Source organism: Onychostoma macrolepis, chromosome 03 (genome assembly GCF_012432095.1).
Source record: "Onychostoma macrolepis isolate SWU-2019 chromosome 03, ASM1243209v1, whole genome shotgun sequence".
Classification (NCBI taxonomy): Eukaryota; Metazoa; Chordata; class Actinopteri; order Cypriniformes; family Cyprinidae; genus Onychostoma; species Onychostoma macrolepis.
Genome location: NC_081157.1, coordinates 38,200,151 through 38,224,875, shown reverse-complemented (window position 1 = coordinate 38,224,875; position 24,725 = coordinate 38,200,151). Strand labels below are relative to the sequence as shown.

General features: G+C 40.0%; 1 protein-coding gene across 11 annotated transcripts in view; it reads right to left on the bottom strand.

Annotated features, from left to right (window-relative positions):
* rbfox1 (RNA binding fox-1 homolog 1) overlaps positions 1-24,725 on the bottom strand; it is a 298,167-nt gene that overhangs the window by 255,420 nt on the left and 18,022 nt on the right. Inside the window, exon 1 of one of the 11 annotated variants that reach the window (XM_058770874.1) lies at positions 10,188-10,513. The exons of 9 other annotated variants lie outside the window; for them this stretch is intronic. In XM_058770874.1, coding sequence (XP_058626857.1) covers positions 10,188-10,232 — 45 coding nt within the window. In that variant the 5' untranslated portion in view covers positions 10,233-10,513. One more of the 11 variants, XM_058770882.1, reaches the window with a different exon arrangement.

Genomic DNA, 24,725 nt, shown 5'->3' with positions numbered 1-24,725 from the left:
GACACATCATGTGGAGGCTAATTTGGATTATAATTATCCGGAAAAACCGTGCTCCACAAATTGGCAATGTTATTTCAAAAGTCCTTGGAAGTGAAACAAATGAAATAGTGGGAGAGAATGAGGCGCGGATGAAATAAGCCAAGTCACTGATGCGGTGTTGAGGGAAGCTTTTATTCTCCACAAATCTCAATATTTCATTGTTTCTCATGTTCCAAGAATTTCAAGGATTTTTCAGTCTATGAAGGTGATTTGACTTCCACAGTTAAATGCCACGTTAATGAACGTGACTATGAAAGCCTGTGAGAATTGTGTTGATATTTTAAATGAGTAGATGTGAAAAAAAAAAGCAGCACGCACAGTTTTTAAGAAGCACGCACAGTGAGTTGCAGTTCTGCATCTGGCTTATGATCACTACAACAAAAAAAACACAGAAAAAATTTTTCTTTGTTTTTCAAATGCCTCAGATTCAGAATGCAAAACTGCTATTTGAATTTGATAGATAGATAGATAGATAGATAAACATAGTAAGATAGTAATTACATCTGTAATTAATTCCTGTAATTACATTTGACACTGTTAACCCATCTCATACACCTTAAACCACCCTTAAACCTACCCATACCACCAAACCTGTCCCTAACCTTACCCATATCCCACCTCAAGAGGTGTTTTGCAATACAGTATGAACACAATAAGTACATTGCAATTATTTTTGATGTAAGTACATAGTAGTTAAGGCCAATACTGGAGAAGAATAAGAATGCTGGAGTAATGACTGCTTTGCCATCACAGGAATAAATGGCATTTATAATATAGGCCTACTCAAACAGAAAACAGTTATTTTACTGCACAACCCTGCTTTACAATGAATGAAGAAAAGACGTGGAAGGAAAAGTGGCTTTGTGCTTCATGGAAGTTGTGCTCGTCCTTCACGACAGTGTCCTAAGCTTCATGAGCTCCACAGCCAGGCAGACGTCTGCAGACAGTGAACACAGTTAACAATGTGGGGAGCTGTTCTTGGCACTGCGCAGCCATGACACTTTGCCCACGCACTCTCTCGCACACATGCTGTCCGCTCATTCCGTGCTGGTGGGGGAGGATACCTTGGGTTTGAATGTCAAAGAGTCAATGTATACAAACAAGTCTGGAAAATTGATGATGCTTGTGTATGCGTGTGGTCTGTAAAGAATATTAATATTCCCTGTGCCCATTCTATATCTCTTCAAATGGGAGTCTGCTGGACTTTGAAGGTGGGGAGAGGAGGGGCGGAAATCGCTGTCCGTAAACTCCAGCCGTAGATGACATTATTAATCTCAATTTAGGAACTCTGTGAATGCGCATTGAGCTGCGACCAGAGGAAGCGATACAGTAGCACAGCTCCTCCCAGCGGGGTGTTCCCAGATTAGAGTACATATAGCATGCGCGTCCCCCGCGACGCATCAACGTGACAGGAGTGCGTCAACGGTGACCTTTCATACAGATAGCCAAAAGTTGGCTGTCAGATGCTCGCCATTACACCCCAAAATCATCCTGGAGCAAAAAAATTGATTTTTGTTTTGCAGCAGCGAGGCAGTTTATGGAGGGCAATTAAGAGCTGTTTTCCTCCATTGGAAGTGGATTCCCTACGCTGGGGCCAGTGGTCTGCCAAAATGGCTGTAAGAGGATGTCTAGCAGCTGCGATGTTCGCTAAATCGAAGCAAGGCGATAGTCGGCAGATCTTCAAGGACTAGAAAGTCTTTTTCAGTAATAATAAGGCAATGCAATGACAGCTGCCACCGTTCCACTTATTGAGTAAGTGCGAGCCTAGTCGCATAGGAGAGCAGCCCACCATGATGGGAAAGATGTCACCGAGTAAGGAAGATGCAATTAAAGGCTCACCTGAGAGAAAATGAGTGCCGGTGTCTCGGCGGGCTGTTATGAAGCCCCACGTGCTGTGTATTAGAGATAAAAAGGTTCATCAGAAATTCTCTCCGAAAAGGCAGGAACGGTCGCCGTGAGGATTAGAAATCCCTTGTTATGATATTCATTAACATAATAAAATAAACAAATGAAATCTGTGGGGCATTAAAATTATAATCCACATCAATGGCTTTTCTGAGCATTTTTTTTCCCCCTTGCAGAGAAGACCAGGCAGCATAAAATGATGACAAGCACAACAAATATACCATAAAACCTGAAATACAGCCACGTCGATGCCAAAGGAACAGCCTGCACCACAACCGAGAGTTCTAGCGTTGCATCTCTTGATCGGTCACCTTTGCGAATCCCATTTTCATCCATAGATGTCGAGATTATCTACACTATCTCCCTGACACAGTTTGTTTCTGTTTACACTGCCATGTGGCGTTTTATGTGCTGTTGTATTGTGCATATTGATATTTCACACCAACACAGTCCTCTGAGTTGTCACAGGTTGCATAACATTCATTCTGGCTGATACACTGCCAATTCTGTTCTGGCACAGGCTCCCGTCGCCCATGGCAAAATAAACATCAAAACCTCACCATGCACGCCAAACCCAAAGAGATTCGGGAGCGACCTGCGCGGCTCAACGTGGATGAGGATGAAGCCAAAGAAGCAGATTTAGAATACATCACAAAACTTCTGATGAAAAAGAATCTCATCTCAAAGGGTTTACCAGCTGTCCACACCGGGGTTGGAGGAGCAAGTCATGTTTCAGTCACCAAAAAAAAAAAAAAAAAAAAAAGAGGAGAAAATATTGTGAAAAAAGCACGACAAAAATAACTCGGAACATGTGACCAGGAGCACTAGAGGAAAACCTGATTCATGTCAAACTGCTGGATAATAATCCACACAGCACAATTTCAACAGATGGGATGATGTCTAGTGGGACCTGAAATGTAAGGCTTCATGGAGAAATGGCTGAGCACATTAGAGTTAATATCCACCTGATATCATCTGTGATCTCCAAGTACCAGCTGAAAAGCTCCAATGTGACGAATAACGCCAACATCTGGTCCTCAAAGCGCTCGCAGACCTAAAAAACTACTGTAGCTGCCCGTGAGGCTCTTTGACGAGCCAATCACAACACGCAACAACAGCCTGAGCCCTTCAAGACACATCTCTCACCCCAATGTCAATCACAGCGGCAAAAATGCCAAGCGATTCCGGCCTCGCTGGTGCTTTTTAAACAGAAAATGTATGTTGTCTTAAGGAATGCCATCTGCATAATACCTCATAATCCTGTGAATCCTGCAAACGTCTGTCTGACAGCAACATAGGCAGAGCCCGCAGGAGAGGTTTAATCAAAGGTCAGGACAGAATCTTAACACCGTTTACCAGCACGGGCCCAATCCCTCATTTGGTGCGGCGCCAAATCCCAACTCCAAGGGGAAATGTGATTTCGAATGACTTATTGTACAGTGCATGCTGATGAGAAACTAATGTCATTAAGAGAATATGCAAAAGCAATTGTTCAATGCACTTTTAATGGGCAGGAATGTTTTCATCTCTGTTTTGACAACAAACAAAGGCACGTCAATGGTTTATGACCATTTATACCTATGCAAACAGAGGGGAAAAGCGTAATTTGCCTTCACAGGCGAAATATATATTCAGGCTGTCATACCAATACTGATGACAGACAGATGGAGTGTTTGTTTTGCACTCGGGAAAATGCAGCTTTACACTGACCGCATATTACAAAATAAACTTTACTTATTGCTTGTGCAAGTCAGTCTACACAAAGCCGCCCCCCTCCTTTTCAGTCTAACCTCTGAACTGGTTTTCCTCACATTCAGAATAACTGCTTAACATAAAGATTCTTCTGTTTTAGAGCCTTCGCTTAAAACGACTGAGGACAACAAGCAATTTTCACTCCGGCATCGCTGCATCGGAATGAAGACGGACGGTACGGGCAAAGCGCAAACATCTGGAAATCCTGAAGAGATAGCGGCACTTTTACAAGATTAAATAGACCACATTTAATAACATTTTACTGGGGAAGACTAATGTTTCCTTTCAAGCGCATTAGCATTTTGATAACCGGCTGAAGACTTTTCTTCCATTTGCGATAAGGAGAGAATGCGAGGCCGCGTAGACAGCGTGAAATAATTGGCACGCTGCATGTGAAAAGTCAGCATTTAAAAAGGAGAGGGGGTAGAAATAAGGAAATAATAAAAAGGAGAAAAAAAAACATTTCCAGGTAGATGAGAACCGAGGGAGTGCTGATTCTAGAGTTCAGAGATGGTTCGCTACGGCTCAGGGTGATTTCACAATTTGAGCAGTCCTCTGTGTTGAATAAGTGGAGTCTGAACTAATTATGTAAAAAACTGTAAAAAAGCATGCCTCAGCACTCTGCCCAGAGTTAGCCTGACGTATTGCACTGTACTTCCACTGAATACAAAGCTTGAGAGCCCCTCGTGCGATCGGCCTCACATCTAAAATAAGAAGTAGAGTAGCCTCAATCCATTATCATGTTTCCCAAAAAAGCTTTCAGATTGCGTTGTGGTGTAAACGAAAAAGTAAAAGTAAAACAATGACTCATCTGACCTATGAGTAAGGCTTGGTGTACCACACCACGGTAAAGCCTCTGGCGTATTTAAGACACATGAGCGTGCAGCCGTGCCACGGGGTGTTGGTGACTGGTCTGACAAAACCATGCTGTGCGAAATCACTTTGAATTATCACTGTTATCATCACCAGCAGGCCCCAGCCTCAGAGCACCTAAGGACAAAACGCCCCAACATTCAGCTATGAGCTCTTGATGTCCATGAAGACTGACGTGACTAGTAACGCTTCTTCAAATACAAAAGCCTAGATGGATACACGGAACCAGTTAAATCATATACAAAACAAACACAAATGAAAGGAGATGTTAAGTGTGCCGCTAATGCCCGTCAGCGAACGTCACGTACACGGAGACTGAAGGTCATTGCGGCGGCGTGTTTTTCTTCACTTAACTGCTCTCGAGCTATTGACCTGTGAAGCCACATTTCTAATCTGTACATTGTAACACGTCAAACATATTTACAAATATTACCAGTGATGAAAGCTTTTATCAATGACTCATTTTGGAGTCAGGCAAGATTTGGTCACCCTGCGGGATCTTAAATTTGAAAAAGTGTTTATTGGGAACTCCATCTGGTGTCTGAAAATATTACAGAATCACATTGCATCAAGTCAATTCAAGTCAAATTCCCAACACACATTGTTTCAAAGCAGCTTTACAGTAAATAATGTGTTAATATTTATAATGCTTTACAGTCACATTTAGCAGATTAGACCTGGGCGATAATGTTGTTTACATTTTACAACAATACAAACAACTCAGGTAGCTGAGATTTACTATATAGGCCTAGTATTTATTGCTTTACATGAGTACTGTATGTATGTATGTGGGTAAAGTTAGATATAGAGCTACAGTATGTGATAATATAGGTTACATTTTGTGACAATACAAACAATCAGGTATGTTAACTACATATACAATTTGACAATTAATATCTTGCAAAATGACACATAAGCTATAATTAAACATTTCTCATTGTTTTTTAGCTCACAAGTTAGCCAGCTAGCCTACTTGCTCAGCATACTACTAGGGCCTAGTCAATTAACCTGATATACTAGCAGAATATACGTTAAAATTTGTAATTTTATCTTAAAATAGCATTATAAAATATGTTGTTTGAACAGTTATGGCCATAAATGTCTGTGTTTTGTTTTAGTTTTCATACTAGCATAGCATACAGATAACCAATTATCATGATAGCTTAGCTACGCATTAGCACCCCTTCTGAAAATTATCCATGGTTTTACCACAAATTAAACCAAAAAACCATGGTTACTAGTTAAATCGTGGTAACCACAAATGAACCATGGTTTTTCTACAGTAACCATAGTTTAACCATGGTATTTAGAAAAATGGTAATCAATACACCATGGTTACCACACTTTTACTACAATGAAACCATGGTTAATTTTTGCAAGGGACTTACTGTACCTTACATGTAAACCACAGCAATCTTCAATGGTATATAATACAATTAAAAAGTGTAAAATGTTCAAATATAAAAGAACATATTATATTGGTATAATAACCGATTAACCTGCAAACATTCCATTGCTGCTATTTATTTGTACCTTTTGTAACCACCAGTGCTACCAAAGCATGACCAGAAAGGCTATTTTAATTATCTAGAAGAAGAGACAGTGATAATGTGATACTTTTTTTAACAGGCATCACAAATGGTCCAAAGAGGATAGGATTCTGCAGGGGAGATATAATCTTGCACAACACCGGGCAAATTCCACTTAGGTCTAATTAAATGACTGTTTTGTTTGGCCATCTATGATTTCGCTTAACACTGATTAAAACAAGCACCTTTGAAAGGTGTCACCACATCTTCATCCCTTTATCCTCTCCTAATGGTTTAGCAATATAGAGATGCAGCATTGCTCTGCCCACCATGAACATAATTTCAATTACATTAAAAATGTCAACACAAACAACTGTGCAAGCATGAGATCTACAACTGAGATACTATGTGCTGGGGGTTCTGTCTTAAGCGGATGATACAGGTGCTGAACGCTAATGGTTTTGAGCGCTACAATCCACGGCCAATTAAGATTTACGAACGCGTGTTTATCAATGCAAACAGAGTCAGGATTAAAAACAGATTATCCTGAAATCCATTGCCATGAGGGCCAACATACTGGTTTCTACTCCTGGCCAATCAGCATCTCTCTCCCTGAGGCTATTAACCGGCTATTCTGCTAGTCTTCTTCATTCACAGACCATCTACAAACAGCAGTATCGATTGCACTGGAAACCCTTAATAACCCAGGACAACAAACAACCAACATGGATACTTTCTTCTTGAAACTGCAGTTACAGTTCGCCCTCTGGGATTACACAATAAATCACTTGCTTATCGCCCAGCACTAGGTTTCTTGGTTGGTACATCACATTAATGAGATTCATCACATGTCTGTGCTTTTAAATCTCAATCATGCACTGCTAAAAAAGAACAGGTTCGACGAATGCTGTCTAGACTGCATTGTGAAACAGACTGCTTTAAAAACCTTTGCGCTTTAATAGAGAAGGTTAAACAGTATTATGCGCAAGTCAATGACAACCGTCACTGTCAATGTAAAACTTATCTGTTATGTTCTCTCTAGAAATTAATGTGAGCATAAAGAATAAAAATGTGACAAAAGTATCAAAATTAAAAGGTCAATTAATCATCTTTCATGTATGAGCTTCCCCCTTCGCAGGATTAACCCATGTCTTTTCTCCTCATAACATGCTATTGTTTCATATAATCTTCCATATTTCTTCACGGTCCATATAAAATGTAGCATTGTGAAACAGCCTACAAGCTCAAATGTCTGGTACCGAATTGGTTGAATAAATTAAACGGGCAAGCCAGTTTCAGAATCGTGTTATGTTAATGAAATTTGACTTTACAGAAACCAAAAAATGATTTAATAAAAGTCATAATAAACAGATTGCAATTTGGAAGGAACAACTTCAAGGTCTTATTCTGCAACGAATGGAAAAAATGGTTCGTCTACATTCATAACACCACCAAACAAAGCATTTGCCACCTAAAATATTGCTCTAGCTTCTTCAGGAGCTTTTTAACTTAAAAACTAATACTTCCTTATGATATCATAGCCTAGTGGGGGAGAAAAAAAAGTCAAAGAAAAACTGAATTTGTAATTTCTAAGAAGAACTGGCAGGTAAAGCAAGCAGTTCAGAAAGCAAAATGAGACAAAATCATAGAGTTTCCTTCACAGTAGTTGGGAGCTTTATCATTATTTCAATACTGACTGGTCAAAAAGAGCCAAGCGCCCTGACTGGCCAGTTAAGAATATGACTGACAGCATTAAATCACGCCTTATAATTTGCACTGCTCTGTAATGTCCTTCCTTTAAGTATGTTCCTCTGGTAGCTGACTGAAAACCGTCTGACATTACAAGTCAAAGTAGACTATATTTGAAGGAAATGGATCTTGAATTTGATCTTGTCTTTCTGGTATGTCTGTTTTATTCAGTGACCAAATTCCTTCACCAGACAGTCACAAAGGTTGTTCCTATATGCTATGCAGTGGGCATACAGTTATTGTTTCATCGCATATAAATGTAGAAAATAAATTGAAAAATCACACGCAACGAATGCTGCCAATCAGGACCTTTTTTTCACTCGTTCGTGTTATAGCTTCAGAATTTCTCAGAAAAGCGTTTAAAAGTTCATCTATTAGTGCCAAATTCATTTGGTGTGGAAAATAACACCATAAATCATCTGAGGCATGGAGAAACCATACAGAGCGTTTTGACATATTGTTGTGCCATGGATCTTGGCACATTTTCTTCCATTTCTTGGCACTGTGTCATAGCCATAGTGATTCAGTCTCCATTTGTTGATAAAAAAAAAAAAATTAAAAAAAAACATCGGCATTGTGTAGGACCATCTACGAGCTCAGCTGTTGTTTTTTCTGCATAATATTCCTCTGTGGGAAACCATGATTTTAACCATTGACTCCAGAATGAAAATTGGTCTTTTGCCATATACAGGGTGCAGGGAGCACTCCCTTATTGCAGCTGGCCATTAAGCATTATAATTACGATTCAAAATTGTAGGTTCATGTGCTCTTGTGCCTATATGGCTAACAAAACGAAAATAGCAGATTCTTAATTACCTTATTACACTATTAGTGTTAGTTAAACACAAAATGCCCCCTCTGTCACAATGAACTGCTGTGTACAGAGCAAAAAAAAATCTGGTTCCAGGTAATTTAAGACAGTTTAACTATCGTATGTACAACAGGGCTTTGTTTTAGCAGTCAGACGTGGCTGTTTTAAGCAAATGCAGGACATAAACACAGATCAAGAGTGGCTTTCTACTGCATTCTACTGAGACATGGTGCAAGATAATGCACTATTTTGGAGACAAAATGACATCTAATATGTTTTAAAGGTTTTAAATGTGACAGCTCTCTGACCATGCATTGGTGACGGTGGAAATTGTCAGGCTAAACCACTCGAGCAAAGTATTGCAAGTGTCTCTGCTGTTAACCTAGGAAAGGTTAAGACCTCTTTTCCAGGCTGCTTCAAATAAACCAGAGCCTGATTAAACTGGAAGTTACAATTGCTCTCATAAAACAGAACCCAGGGTCTGTGTGTCTTCAAATACCTGTGTGAATCGCACCTGTCATCATAACTCAACTGAAATAACTATAATGATAACCTGAAGAAAAAATAATGCACAGAATATCAGTCTTTACCAATTCATTTCGAATTTAAAAACAACAGAACACACTACAAACAGTCCACACATGCCTACTACATTTCTAAAGCTTTTTAGTCTCGATATGAAATGAGGGTCTACGTGTGAGAAGTTCGGTGCTCAAAACAGTCAGTTTGTGACTAAGCGACTTCTCCCACGTCCACGAAAGACTACTCTATTCCCACAGCATAAGGCAGTGAGAAAGCAGTCATCAGTCCGTCTCCAAGTGACAACCTGAAAGGTGTTGTTATTGTGTCATCTTCTTTGTAACCCGATTTCATGTTTCAACGTCAGGTACCGTACGTTTGCAATGCACAGCCTCCTTCCTTCCAATCTGACTCCTACTATCAAGCACAGATGCATTTATTGATCTCAGTGTGAGAAGATACCCTACAATAACCTGAACTTTCCAGTCGCAGGTGAACCGGCGAAGTCCTTGGAAATAACGCTGTAACATTTAAATCCTATTGATCTCAAGCGGGTAAACTGGTGCACGCATAACTTTGCGATCGTTAAGATCTGGTTCATGTAGCCCGCAAAGTCCTTTAGAAATGGCATCAGTGTACTGGCATCGACCATTAAAGACAGAGCATGAGATATGGACCATTCCTTAACTCAGGAGATCTCGGAGCATGCCTGTACCCAAACACATGCCATGCAGAAAGCACCTGTCTCTCTCAAGTCCCTGAGAAATGTCTCTCAACGCCACAAACCTCAGGCGTGCATCAAGATGCAAGAATACAAACCAAGCTGTGGAGATGTCACCACTAACCTTTGATGTTGCAACAAGGCTCAAGCGAGAGTCGAAAGAGAAGAAAAACGTGTCGGCTGAAGATTTAACGGCGGCGCACTGAAAACATCCCACGATTTCGCGTTCAAATTCCTCCTCTAACCAACGCGCTCATTTTCCTTTCTCCCCACCGCTCATGTTTCTTACCTGAAGGGCATCTCCCACGACTGCAATTAGCTGCCAAGATTTCATTGTGGTCGGGCAGCGAAAACGCAAAGGAAAAGTGCCTCCTGTTTTCTCAGTGGAGGTAAACCGATTGCGCGCGGAGAGAGGCAGAACGGGCAACGGAGAGCGCGCGAGTGGTAGTCAGTGGACCGTATCCACGTGGTGCCATGTAAATGACTGCATCTGTCACTCCACGCGCCTGTGCCACAGTCATCCTTGTGATCCTTCTCAAGTTCACACCATTGAGCCTGACTTTGGCTCAGGGGTTTAGTGTAAACAACTCGAAAGTGATGCACAAAATCCTACAGCTTTTCTGCACCACAAGTCGATCTAGTTAAGTGGCAAATGTTGAGCTATGCATTCCGTCTGAAAGTTCTGTTCTGTAGAGTCACCTGTTTCTTTTACAGTATATATATATATATATTAATGCATTCTGTTCATCTTAAATAAGATCCACAATGTATTTATAATATGTCATATATGTAATATAGACCAAGGATTGTTGCAACGCCATCAGTTTAACCAATTAAAAACGAGCTACAGAGGTGAAATTGCTGTCAAACATGACCACCACCCTCTGAGATGACAGCAGAGGCTGTAAAAATAATAAGCATTTACATAAAAAGCTAAAATAAGCATTCATATTATGTAGGTTTATTTGCCACAACTGTGAGAGTGATTATATTTATTTAGCAATTTAAATAAAAATTTAAGAAAAGAATAAAAGTTATCATATATATATATATATATATATATATATATATATATATATATATATATAGGATTAACAATTATTTTATTAATAATTTATTAATAAACTTATTGAAAGCATTTTATCAATTTTAATTGTTTTTATCAATTATTTTTATAAAATAAATGACTGTACACTGTAAAAAATTGTTTCAAAAGTTGTTTCAACTTAAAATAATTTGTTACCCTGCTGACTTAGAATTTTTAGTTTAGTCAACTAAAATATTCGAGTTGTCCCTTAAATTAACATTGAGCAACTTTCAATTTCAAGTTGACTAAACTAAAAACATTAAGTCAGCATGGTAACAAATTATTTTAAGTTGAAACAACTATTTTTTTTACAGTGTATAAATTATGATATTAAAATAAGTTAAATTTGATTATCAAAGTGCATGCATACAATTTAAAATGCCCAATTACAGTTACAACCGAGGGTTTTAACAACCACACTCTTTGTACTTTACATTAATTTACACAGTCCATGGACCTTTGTGAATTTATAAACTACTTTAACTCACTGATATAAATGGCAGTATTTGTGTTCTACAGATTAAAAATATTGATAAAGTTATTTTCTATTTTCTATATAGCACGAATGTGTGTAGTATGAATAAATCCGGACGTTCAACATTTGTCATGTTGTCATTATTTTGTGACCTACCAGCATCAATTGTGTCGCTTCACCGTCATTCACAAATCCTTTCCCCGTGGCCTCATGGGATAGTAAAGTGTCCATCAGATGCACACATCAAAATCTTGCCAGAAACGGTACTTTATCTGTGGACTTTTTGCCTACTAATTCCTGAATACTGTGAATTCGGACATACTGTTTTTCGCCTACTATACAGTAAGCAAGTATGTGATTTTAGATGCAGCCACCAAATTTATACGCATCTTTTTTTGACAAATTCTGTGTGTTGCAGCACTCCTCAGTCTCCACTTTATTTCAAGCTAAAACAATAAACCCACTCCTGCATCCATATCTGTGTCATTACCTCCTTAGCCATCTTCTTTATCCTCTTACAGATCTGACAGATATACATTGCCGTCGGATAGCACATGAATTCCCCCGTCGTTAACCCCATTGTATTAAGTAGTCCACTCTAACAGTGCCCTGCCTTTGATATGAAATGCAATCACAGTAGTCAATCTCATGCCTCTTAGCAGTCACTGCTGATAAGTTTAGCATGAGGCCTCTCCCGGACTTACCCCATCCCTGGCATGAGGTCGAGAACTTGAAAGGCATTAGTCGACTGCAAGGTCCTTGGCAACTGTGACATCTGACAACCCTATGACAAGAAAATATCTCCCTTTTTTTTCCTGGTGAGCAGCAGGAGGCTAGTGTAGATCAGTGTGATAGCAGTCACCGCTGCAAAATCCTGGTGACAGTCTACATAAATTGGGTTAGCAGCAGCCCCCACAGAGCTGCATCAGGCAGGGAGACTAAAGGACTTGTCATAGGTGACCTCTGTGTAACTACATCCCTGCTGCTTTGAAGTGCCGTGAGACATGATGTTTAATATGTATTCCATCCTGCCCTGACATTCCAATTTCTTAGCGCCTCACAATGTTTATTAGGGCATTTTTATGCATGCAGCCTTTTTATCATTTCATCATCAGCAGTGTCATCCGAACATTTTTTCCCCACCGTAAGTGCCAAAATTATGAACTAATAGCTCTGGGATGTTTATTAGCTGACAGCCGTCCTTCAAGCAAAACGCATCATGTTTGGGGAGTCTAGCATTTGAATTTTTTTAATCGCTTTTTAGACCTCCAGTGAAATGGCACTTGACTGAAATGAAATGTAACAGCAGACTTTAATCCTTTTCATCTAAGAGACACCATAGAGCCCCACTTTTTTTATTTATTTTTTTCTTTCGGTGCCGTTCCTCAAGCCGTGACGCTATTCCCTCATGCATTAAATACCCAACACATTACAAAATAGGCCACCTTGTAGGGCCCTGTGTGTTAACACACAGCATCCCACTTTAGGTGCAAATGAGAGCAAGGGGACAGGAGGAGGACAGAGGCTAGAAAGATGGACAGTTGCGTACAGTGGATTAGAGATTCCTCCTTGGCAACATTTATGGTTATTTATGAGCCTCCAACACAATATCAGTAATGGGTTACCGTTCATCCAGGTCTCCTCGGGCGCACCCCTATACGTTTACACAAATTAAAATTGGCAACATGCCATTTGTTTCCACAGCGCCTCTTGCTTCCAACCAGGTCACTAATGGGATTATTCAGTTCTCGTTCTTATGAGCACAAACAGTGTTGGAGACATCTGTGTGGCGTAGATTCGTTCCCTTATTTCCGCTTTCTCGTCTTATTTAATTTAATTTCTGACTGATTTGTCCCGTGCTGTGATTGACAGATGCCGCTACACGGTTATCACAGTCTTAGTATTTCACGGAAGACATGCAGGCGAGTTAGGTGCACATATACTGTAGCGCGTCAAGGACGACTCTTACGATAAGCTGATAGAATCTGGGCCGTAGGTAGCAGAGGCAAGCGGCAGTCTCTATAAATTGCCATTATTGAATATGCTGTTCTTCATGCCTGTGCGATAAGAGTGCATTAAATGAGAGGGGTGCACAATGCCGAGGAGAACTGAAAGGAGACATTTCGATTTCATTTTCATCTGTTTAATTTGTTCCTATTACGCGTAACAGCTTTACCTTTGAGCTAGGGCCTCTGAATCGGTTAAGTAATAATTGTAACGTTGACACGTTGAACGATGACAAGGCAAAGCGGTCGAGGAGATCGTTGGTCACGTACAGTATATCCAGGAATAAGCTAAGAGGATTTCTCTCTCTCTCCGTAGCTCCTGGCGGGGGGCCTGCCTCATCTCTTCATTGTCTGCGCGGCTGTTTAAATCTGCACAAATTATTTATTCGCCATTCCCGTAATTACCTCCTCCCTCTTTAAATAAGAGACACCGCTTGATCGCCAAATTGCCTGATGGTGACAATAACTCGTATTTGTCGGAAAAGTTCAGGGGCTGTGGCTTTCCATTGTGCAATGAAAAAAAAGAAGTCAATAGAGAGATTAGCGTGCACTGAGAAACTCAATATATATTCAAATATGAACAGCAATGCAATTCAGAGTTAGCCTTCTAGACTATTATCTTAGGATAATCTCATCAGATTCTGTTTATTGCTTTCATTTATTACTCTGCCGTCCTCCCTGATTCAGCCTGGGCTGTTTCATCATCTTATTTACTTAGAACAACTTTGAAGCACTTAACAGTTGCTTTCCCCAGGAGAGCCGGTCAGGGCCTTGACGCCCGGAGCTGCGCCCTACCTCAGAGCCTAATTGAGGGAGATGGGTAATGGAAGTGACTCCTCTGCCTTTTGAGAGAGAAAATTCCATCTCGCTACTAATCCACGGAAAACTCTCAAGTTCAAAACCGTGTGACACACCGGCGGAGCCCTGGCAAGAATTAAGATCACAATCTATGGCAGATGAATGCTTATCTAATTGAACTGATACTTTATGATTTAAATTAATGAGGCGAGAGGCGGCGTGACAGAAGCGTGGCGTTGTTGCTTTGTAGCCGCTTCGTTTGCAGCCATGTAATTTTGTTAATACGCAGATTGCCAATACCAAAACTCAGGAATACCTTTGGGATCACGCCGTAACCGCTGTCGGTATGATTGAAATGCAAGTGGGGCTTTCCTCTGCGTGCTGGGTGGCCTGCCGATGGGTATACCGTTCGGTGGCCTGTCGTTGTAAGACAAAGGCAGCATGATGAACGCTGTCGGGCACATTTAGAGCTGCCATCTCGATTTCGTCCTGCCTTCCACCACCTTTACCTAAAACAGGGATATGTTCTTTATTCTGGAGTGGGGCCACGGAGCCTCATCCATCAACGTGGCAACACATGGTGCAGCACTGCTCATACCTTTACAGCCAAATCAATAAAACAATTCCAGCCATCTCCTTCACACTCCTGAGTTTCACAGTGATTATCTCGAGCAGCATTCATATTTCTTCCATTTGTGTATAAAATGCCTTGGGCATCAGGACGGAATGTTGAACATAATATTGATGGATGCAAGAGTCATTGACCTCTATTCCACCATGTTGTGGGTGCTGAGGGCTCGTTAGAGCTCGCTGAAGAAATCTCCTGCAATACGGGAATGGAGACTGATGAAGAGAATGGGCTTTTGTGTCTGTCTTCAATGCGAGCAAATGACTGTCTTGAGGTCTCAACAGGCAACGGCACAGAAAATGAAAGAAGGAGAAAAAGAAAAAGAAAGCAGGAAAAAGAGAATGTGTCGGCAGTGGGCGGATGTGGGCCAGGCAGCTGATCAGTTAGTGCTTAAGGCTCCTGCAATCCGTTAGCATTCCTAATAATCTCAATGGAAGTACGCAATCTGAAATGTGCCAGCTTGGGACCACAGAACTGTACTTGCCATGTGAACAATGACACACACAGTCCCAAACCCTTCACTACCCACTAACCTGGAGCGTGTTTCCCAAAAGTACCATTATCCAACTATGGTTGCAAGTTCCATCATTAGTTCAACGATTTTGTGTTTCCCTAAACCTATAGTTACAACGAACATTCTTAAACAGCATTGCAGTGTTATGTGGTTGGAACTAAAGCTTTCAACATGCTACATGTTAAATAGTTGGAACTGAATCGGGTTCGAGGCAAATCAAGCATTTTTTTTTTGACTGACTGGTATCGGCTATCTCAAGCCCAATTTTTATTATAGTGTCGTACAGTAGGTGTCAGTATGCGCCTTCTATTTGATTTGCCAACCGCCATTAAAAGGCAAAGAAGACGCTCAAACGCGCACATTCAGCAGCCGTTAACACCAAAAGAAGAAGAAATGTGCATGTGAGATGCACAAGAACCAGTGAGGTCTGTTCTAGCACATCACACACGTTTGAGCTTCCGTGTTCAGTGTATTTGATACGCACTTTTGTAACAGTCACTCAATCTTTTATCATTTACTTGTATCTTGTATCTGAGACGTCGTTGTTATAATGTGTTGGTATGAATTGTGTCTTGCTTTGGATTTGACTGACAGACAATGGCATACTGACACCGCAAGCTTCATGCTTATCTCCACTAAAATGCAAGAAGTTTATATCAGTAGTCCTAGGAATATTCATAATTATGATCACACATTCTGTTTACAATGTCTACCATTGTAACATGTTTACATCTACCAATGTCTTTATACAGTATGTGCATTACTTTTACACTCTGCACAACTCTGTATACATTGCATTGATTTTAATAACTTAAACGTACTTAAATTGTGCACCAAACACTAGGAATATACAAGCATCGGATCTAAACCCGGTATCGGCAGATACAGGATATTCAATGACTCGGATTGGATCGGCGGCACAAAAAACCTGATTGGGAGATCCCTACACTGAAAAAAACGATTCATTGAATTTACTAAATTTTTAGAAAAATACATGTGTGAAAATGGTCACATGTAAGAAAGCAATGAAAAACTAATCCCGCAAAAAACAAAACCTCTGACAGGAAATGTTTAGGCAGATGTATTGAAGTTGATGTACAGTATTACCAATGGCTTAAATATTACATCTTCTTCGTGAAAATGCATACATTAAATAAATGTCTCTGTTAGGGTGACCATACGTGCCATTTTTCCCTGGACGCGTCCTGGCCAGGATTTCTATATTGCTTTGATTCAAAGTACCTCGAGAGCGTTTCGAAAACATAAGGAACCGATGTCATACACTGATCGTTCTGCACACACAAACAAAGCCAAATCCTACATATTTTAGGCAACATAGAAATCCTGGCCAGGATGCGTCCTGGAAAAATGGCACATATGGTCACCCTAGTCTCCGTAATGTATGTTTGCTAACGGGGCATTATTATGATAGCAGGTAGCGCTATGCTAAGCTACTATCATGATAAAAAAAAAGTAATATATTTAAAATAAATTTATATAGTTAAATAAATAGTATAGTTAAAAATCTATTAACATATTTGCTGACAGATAGCTCGAAATTTACTGATATAAAAATTATAATTAAACTTTATTTGGCGTACTACTTGAGCACAATGCACATTTCTTAATATTAAGACTAAAATGTGTTTTAATGTCACTTTTGATGAAAATTGTATAATATCAGTCTTTAAATGCAAAATACTTAAAGTGTACCTGAAGTGTACTTGCAATAGTTTCACTTTAGCACAATCAAATATACTAAGCATATCTTTAATTGTACTTCAGCACTATTTCTGCACAATTAAAGTGCATTAAGCACAAAATTAGTTGTTCCAATTTAGCAGACTTTAAGTATAACTGCAGAGTACAATTGCAGGGTATTTTATTTGTATTTGTAGTATACTTAGCATGAAATAAATGTATTTCAAATACATTTAAGTATATTTATTTTGATGTCTTGCTAATCAAGAGCTTCTTTTTTAAACTGTTGGCACTGTGCTAGTTAACCAAAGGCTAACTGAAAACACAAAGAAAGGGAAATGTTTAATTTGTTTAATGTAATGTATCATTCAAAAGACATATTTTTATGATTAAGAACACCACAAAACAATTTTCCAATCAAGCATTAAATAGTGTACACATAAATAAGAGATTCACTCCACCAGTGAAATGGAACAATAGATAGGATTGTGCAGATAAGATTTTGCACAGCAACATCATCTACCAGCAGCCACTAAGGGTGCATGCTAACCAGCCAAACAACAGCACGCCGCTGCACCAAAGCCACCCTCGCCACATCACCCTGATCAATCCCTGATTCCGTTGCACCCACGCAGAGCTCTCATTATCTTCTACAGAGTTTATTACGTTTAATAGAATGGCTTTGCCCCGCTCTGATAACTTGTATTGGGAAGGTAAGTCAATTGAAACTGTGAGCTGCGCTTTGGAGACAGGAAGAGAGAAGTGGGAACTTTAGGATGCCACAATGCAGCACTCAATAATTTGACACACAGCCCCCCTTCCCTTCTCCACGCCATTAAAATACAAGAGTTAGTAATAGCAAAGTAGGGGGACACAATATTACTTTCTTAAATTATGTATAGTCTGTAATACATACACCATGATAAACAACCTTCATGAAATATTTAACTGGCTCCCCTCCGATCCTCTCTCATTCTCTCCATTGATATGACTTTCCTCTTTAATAGTGCGGCGGCAGCCACATAATAACCTTTGTCGTCGGAAACATGCTGCGCTGTGCGTTCGCTGCAGAAAAGAAGGGAAAATAGGAAGGGGAAAAAATGCGGTGCTAAATGTTTGCTTCAAAATTCATAAAGCGCATTACTGGGTGAGATGGAGCGTGAAAGGATTCTATCCAGTGAACACACATGCAGGCTACACTGGCTCAGAGCATATACAGGCCTGGCTGCTGTTTCCTACCCTCATTTAATTGCACGTTTCCATGGTTACTGCCATACTTGGGGAAAAAAAGACAATAAACAACAAAAACAACAACAAAACAAACTAAAAATATTATCATTCGAATCGCTCAGCCAAAATAAGGCCAGGGCGAAGACGCTACAAAATATATAAGCTCAATATTTATTTTGACACCACGCTATTGAAAAAGAAGTCCTTTGAATATCAAAGTCAAAGGCTTATGTCTTTGAGACGGTGAAAACTTTGCTTAGTCACCTAGGAGACTAGCTATATTTTTAGTCATGTAGCCTCTGGTGTTTTGCAAACATATTTCTTCCTTTGTAACGGATTTCTCATTCGGAAAGTGCAGTGGGTGAAGGTAATTTCAGACAAGAGGCAGTCACGCGGGCACGCTCGGACACATTTACATGTGAAGAATACGGCCGAGAGCATGACCTGAGCACATTCATTCCACGCCGCTCAAGAGTTCAGACTTAACTGATGCAGTTCCAAAGCAGGGAAGATGCAACCCCACTGCAGTACTGTACATTTCCCATCACTGTGAACTACTCGAAACCCATTTTACTTCTCCCCCAGCACAGTGAGAGCATGAGACATTCACACACAAGAGTGCATCTCTTTTTTTTTGTCCACCGGGGATACATCAAATGAATATCCACCAGCATTGTCTGGCTTTTATGCTGAGAAAATGGAGAATGCCAGTATGAATTCAGAGTAGAAATAGCTTGCCTTCACCTAGCTCGGGGCTGTCACACTGTGTATGTCAGTCATGTGACAAACACATTGCCACTGGATGGGGCCTAGATATGCTGACCAAAGAATAAGAGATAGACTCTGATTTTTCACCCAGACAAAATGCAGCTGAGCTCCTCTATGAGCCTTCGAATGGTTTACTCGATCAAGAGCAACCCTCTTAACATAATGTCAGAGACAATACCCCCGTCACAAAGCTACCATCTGCCAGTTAGTTTGCGGCAATCTGCAAGACGAGTGACTAATGCCGGAATGGAGGGTTTCGGTGCAAGAATGTAAATGAAGAAAACTCAAAATGAAATTCTTTCAAACAACATAACTCTGGAATGCAGTAAACATGCCTTTTGTGTCCTTGTTGAACTATTATTGAGGAAAATCACTTTCTTTTTTTTTCTCATATGTATATAACTACTGACTAGCATTCCATTTCACTCAAGTGAACACACCTGTTGTGCAGAATCTAAGCATAATTTTAGTGATGCACTGATGTAAAAAAGAAACAAATATAATATGTTATCCTATTATATTATTTCAGGAATACTTAAATTACAAACAATAAAAATATTTTCCTTGACAAATTCATTTTTATTTCATACAATTTTGTCTAAAATAATAATAATAATTAAAAAAACGTTAAAAAAAAAATCTATAATTTCAAATGTAACCAGTTAATTTAGGCATCACAACATTAAAAATGTATGAGATGAATAATAGATATTCATTTTGGGATTTGCTAAATATTACATGTAACAGCATTAACTTTAGTTTTGACATCATTGTCTAAAAACAGGGAAAATTAACATGCAAAACTATATACTCAATGTTACATTTAAAAATGGCTGATGGTATGGATATATCGTGCATTCCCAGTGCCTATGCATGATTGATATTTTCAGTTGCATTTGTTTAGCTTTTTCCCCACAGATGTCCACTATCAAACCACACCTGCCACAATTTTTAGGTGACCAGTTGAGAATTGTTTAAACATGCCTTTTGTGTCCTTGTTGGAGACAAAAATCACAACCAAATCTTAGAAATATCTTAGAACACCAAACCCTCGGTTTATAGAAAGCAGGAACAGCAATGAGAAACATTAATACTTGGTCAGTACCTGGAGTCTGTAACTCAATAATCGGTGGGCTAAGATATAATCAGAGAGAGACAAGTAGTTGTTAGTGCTCCCTGCACACCGAAGAATGAATCAATCCATCCAGTGACAGAACAATTCCACGAGCGGGGGATCAGCTTTTCTCTCCAGCCAAGATGACAGACAACTGCTCTTGATTGGCCATTGAGCAAGATGCGTCCCAAGGAGCTGGAAGACAAAGTGACATAAATGCAATACACATTTCGTATGCGATAGGTTCTCGCATTAGCTGCTTGAAAAAAGCGTATATTATCATACTCTTGTCCTTAAAGATGACAGTAATAGAGGAAAATTGCACCAAGTAAGAGATGCGACATGATTGAGTCTTATTTCTTATTTCGCGGTTTGTTGTCCCTCTATATGCGCAGAATAATAAATATAATCATAACGCAAAATGCAGTTTACTCAATGACACCTCTAATCAATGAATCTCAACCCGCTCCAAGTTTCCAGCAGGGATATATTTAGCCCACATCACGTCCACTTTTCCTGCCAGTGTGGAAAATACAGTGTAGCGTTTTGCCATTTGAAATTTCCCAAAATGCACTGACCCTACAAAAACAGCTTGCATACATTTGCTCCTCCAAGAGCAAAATCAATTAGGTGAGTGACCCCTTTTGTCACAAGGCGTTTACACCGGCATGTTTATTTGTTGCTTTCTCCACCAGTCAACATGCTCTTATTCACTATGCTCAAGGTCACTCTCCTCTATTTATTCTGCATTACCGAGCCGTCGCCATAAAACCCCTTCCCTCCATCCGAATCTGGACTGATGCGCAATGACCCGACTACCGTGGCCAATACAACTGTGGCGAGAAACCAAATTGCCTCAGTGACTCGGCCTCCGTAAATACTTAAATTGCAACGGACAGATTGGACATCGGTTCTCACTGGACACAATTAAGCACAGAGGTCCAGCTAGTGAGCCCCAAAAGATCCCTCTGCCCTTCAGAGTTATCAGGTGTGCCTGCGGGACCCAGATAAGACCAATGGAGTCTGGTTGGGGCACAGTGGAGGAACGCTCCATTCATCCTCAGAACAAGCCTTTATCGTGTGCTTTCCCTCATCCTCTGTCAATATTCCCCAAACGTGCCACCGTTTGACCATATCAAGCAAATTACTGGCATCAAAGGCAAACGGCAGTCGAAGGGGTTGAGTGTTTAGGTGGCACGAGCGGGCGATGGATCTTTGTCGTGAGAGAAAAGAAAGGAGAGGGAGAAATCCTCTTATGGGTGGAATACTGATGAGAGTGTGATTGAGCTGGTGCGCTAGCGATGGAGAAGTGATGTCACTGATGAGGCTATTGCAGGCAGCTGGAAATGACAGCAGGAACCTGACGCCAGCTCTGCCTTCTGGCTCAGACAGTCTCCTGCTGCTCACCTCTCACACTGCACAAACCATCTGAACTGGAGTCAACAAAATCTCCGGAGGTTCCTTTTGTCGCATCGACATCCACGAATGGCTGAGAACGCAACTGTAAAAGAGGCCGTTTAGCAGCTTTGCGAGCACAAAAACAAGCGAGGAAATCCCAATCTGCTACAGATTATACCTAATAACATCACAGTATGGGAAACACATGAACGCTGCATAATTTCAATGCCCTATTTACATACCAAAGAAAGCAAACTCTCTGTAATAATCACGTACGAGTATCCGAATGTGACATTCAGACAAAAAAAGGAAGGAAAAAGCAGATCATGACATTTTAACCATATCAAAGATGAAGAAAAGCCAATCAAAACATGAATATTAGATTTATTTTTTGTCCACTAGAAAAGGGCCCCGGCTCACTCATCCAAGGCATGAAATTAATAGCATTCAAAGCAGCAGGCAAAGGGGAAATGTGTTTCTCTAGATCCTCTGCTTCCTCCCCGCCCCAGGCGCTCCGCTAGACAGCTATATTTCACAGTAAAAGCTAACAATGCTGCCGTCTTAATGACCCTAGCAAGGCCACATTATTCCAGAATTTGTTTGTGCATTTCCATCCCCAAATATGCAATTACTTCGGCGCTCGTAAACAAAGTAACATCGCTAGATTTCATATCTGACCCCGCGGTACAAACCTATCCATTGTCCCCTCGTGACAACGCCAACGTGTCTTGCCCTGGAGACAACAAAGTGAGAGTGCTTTAACAAATCAATGTTTTATGTCTATAAAATTTCATATAAATAATATGTATAGTGGAATCTGAAAAGTCGACCACTAGTGAAAATGCTTTGCAAGGTTATTTATATAATTCAAAACTTGAGTTTAAGTGAAAAGGTAATGATTTATATGTATTATATTTATATTTTTTATGTGATCCTTCAGAAATCATTCTAATATGCTGATTTCATGAAACATTTCTTATTATTATCAATGTTGAAACCAATTGTGTTGTTGAAATATACAGCACTTATTTGAAACAGAAATCTTTTGTAATTTGTGACCCTGGACCACAAACCCAGTCTTAAGTCGCTGGGGTATATTTGTAGCAATAGCCAAAAATACATTGTATGGTCAAAATTATCCATTTTTATTTTATGCCAAAAATCATTAGGATATTAAGTAAAGATCATGTTCCATGAAGATATTTAGAGAATTTCCTACCGTAAAAACTAAATTTTTGATCAGTAATATGCATAGCTAAGAACTTTTATTTAGACAAATTTAAAGGCAATTTTCTCAATATTTAGATTTTGCAGATTCACCCTCAGATTCCAGATTTTCAAATATTTGTATCTCGGCCAAATATTGCCCTATCCTAACAAACCATACATCAATGGAAAGCTTATTTATTCAGCTTATTATGAATGGTCCAGGGTCACATATTATGAACAACTTTTGACCAACTTAATGCATCCTTGCTGAATAAAAGTATTAATTGCTTCTTGGTCCAATTTCTTGTGGTCTGATGTGAATGTGGTGACCAAAAGAAACAATTTGAAATTAATCTGGTGAAAATTGTGAGAATGATTGAATATGTTTTCATCAATTCCAACCACTTAGGCCCAGTCATTGGAGTCTTGTGCAGTCAGAAGTGAGACTGGATGGAAGGGAGAGTTGTGGAGCTCACTATCCTTATATGGTTTAGGATGAAGGGTCTGAGTTTGTTCCTCAAACTGAATTAAAATGTACATTACAAGACAATATCAAAGCCCGAATTCAACCCGTTTCCACTGGATGGCAGTATCTGTTCAATGAAAAGGCAAATAGATGGTTCTACATTCAAGTTTGACTTAATGCAGCACTTAATATAACCTAATTTCATTTGTGCAGGAAATATAACATGCTACTTGACTGCTGCGTGGTTCAATTTACTAAACAGAACTACCCATAATAGTATCACACACTGATCAGGTCACTGGTTAGGTGACTGCATGTCTCTCGGCATCCACATTTCCGGTTTGTGACCAAAGGCATCTGACTCGCATGTATTCCATCTCATATCTCAAAAGAGTGCAGCTTCTTACAAAAGATGTGCATAGAAAATGTGTTCCTTTTATATGGTCCTTCAATGACTGTCCAAAAAAAAAACAACCCCTTCAGGATTCAGTTAACCACCCATTATGTAGATTGCAAAGATTGTCTGCATAACACAGACAGGTTTGCATTTCAGATGCAAATGGAAAGCAACAGCCCGGATTCTGTACAAGTGCCCTTGCTAATTTATTCTAAATTCAAATTCAAGTAGATATTGCTATGCAGAACATGGCAATGTTAAGCGACCAATCAATAATTTACAATCTTTCCCACTGATTCCTCAATACCTAGTAAATTTACCACTGGTTTTGCAACTACTCAAAAATATCCAGCTCGCACATTCCCTCCTACGACAAACAGAATAGCTACAAGCTTAACAAGATGCTAAATCAATCCATCTGCTTATTGAAGTGTCTTGCTGAACTTCTGACTTGCCTAAAAGTCCATCTGTGTGGCATTACAAACACAACATGTGACAAGGCATCCCATTGGAATTTGCATGAAATGGGAGCCATTCCCTGATTCCCCTCAACACACACACAGTTCTGCGGTTCTAGTGCCACATCTTGTAAGAGTGTCAAAAGGAATCCCATTAGGGACCGGGATCATGACGAAAAGACCTGGACGGAGTTGTCCGAGCCCAGTGAGAGGTTAAAGGAGGATCAGAGAGAGGAAAAACAAGAAGAGGTACGCTGCCACACAGAGTTACCATTTATGAGGTCACTGCCATTCCCCTGGCTCTGGCCTTGCAGCTATTTTGAACCGGCCTGACCTACATCTTGTCGGCAGCCGGCAGCAGACCTTTGCCTGACACGAGGCCATCTCTGGGCCAAGCAGTCGCACTGCTTTTCCCTCGTAAATATCTGTTGACACGAGCGAAACATCCTTTACTTTCCCATAGCTCATGTCCTTGCTGAGCATTATGGGTACTCGGCGAGGCGCATTAAATACTCTCATCTTCTTCTGATTATATGGTAGCACGTATGTGCACACACACAGTTACTTTAAATCACTGC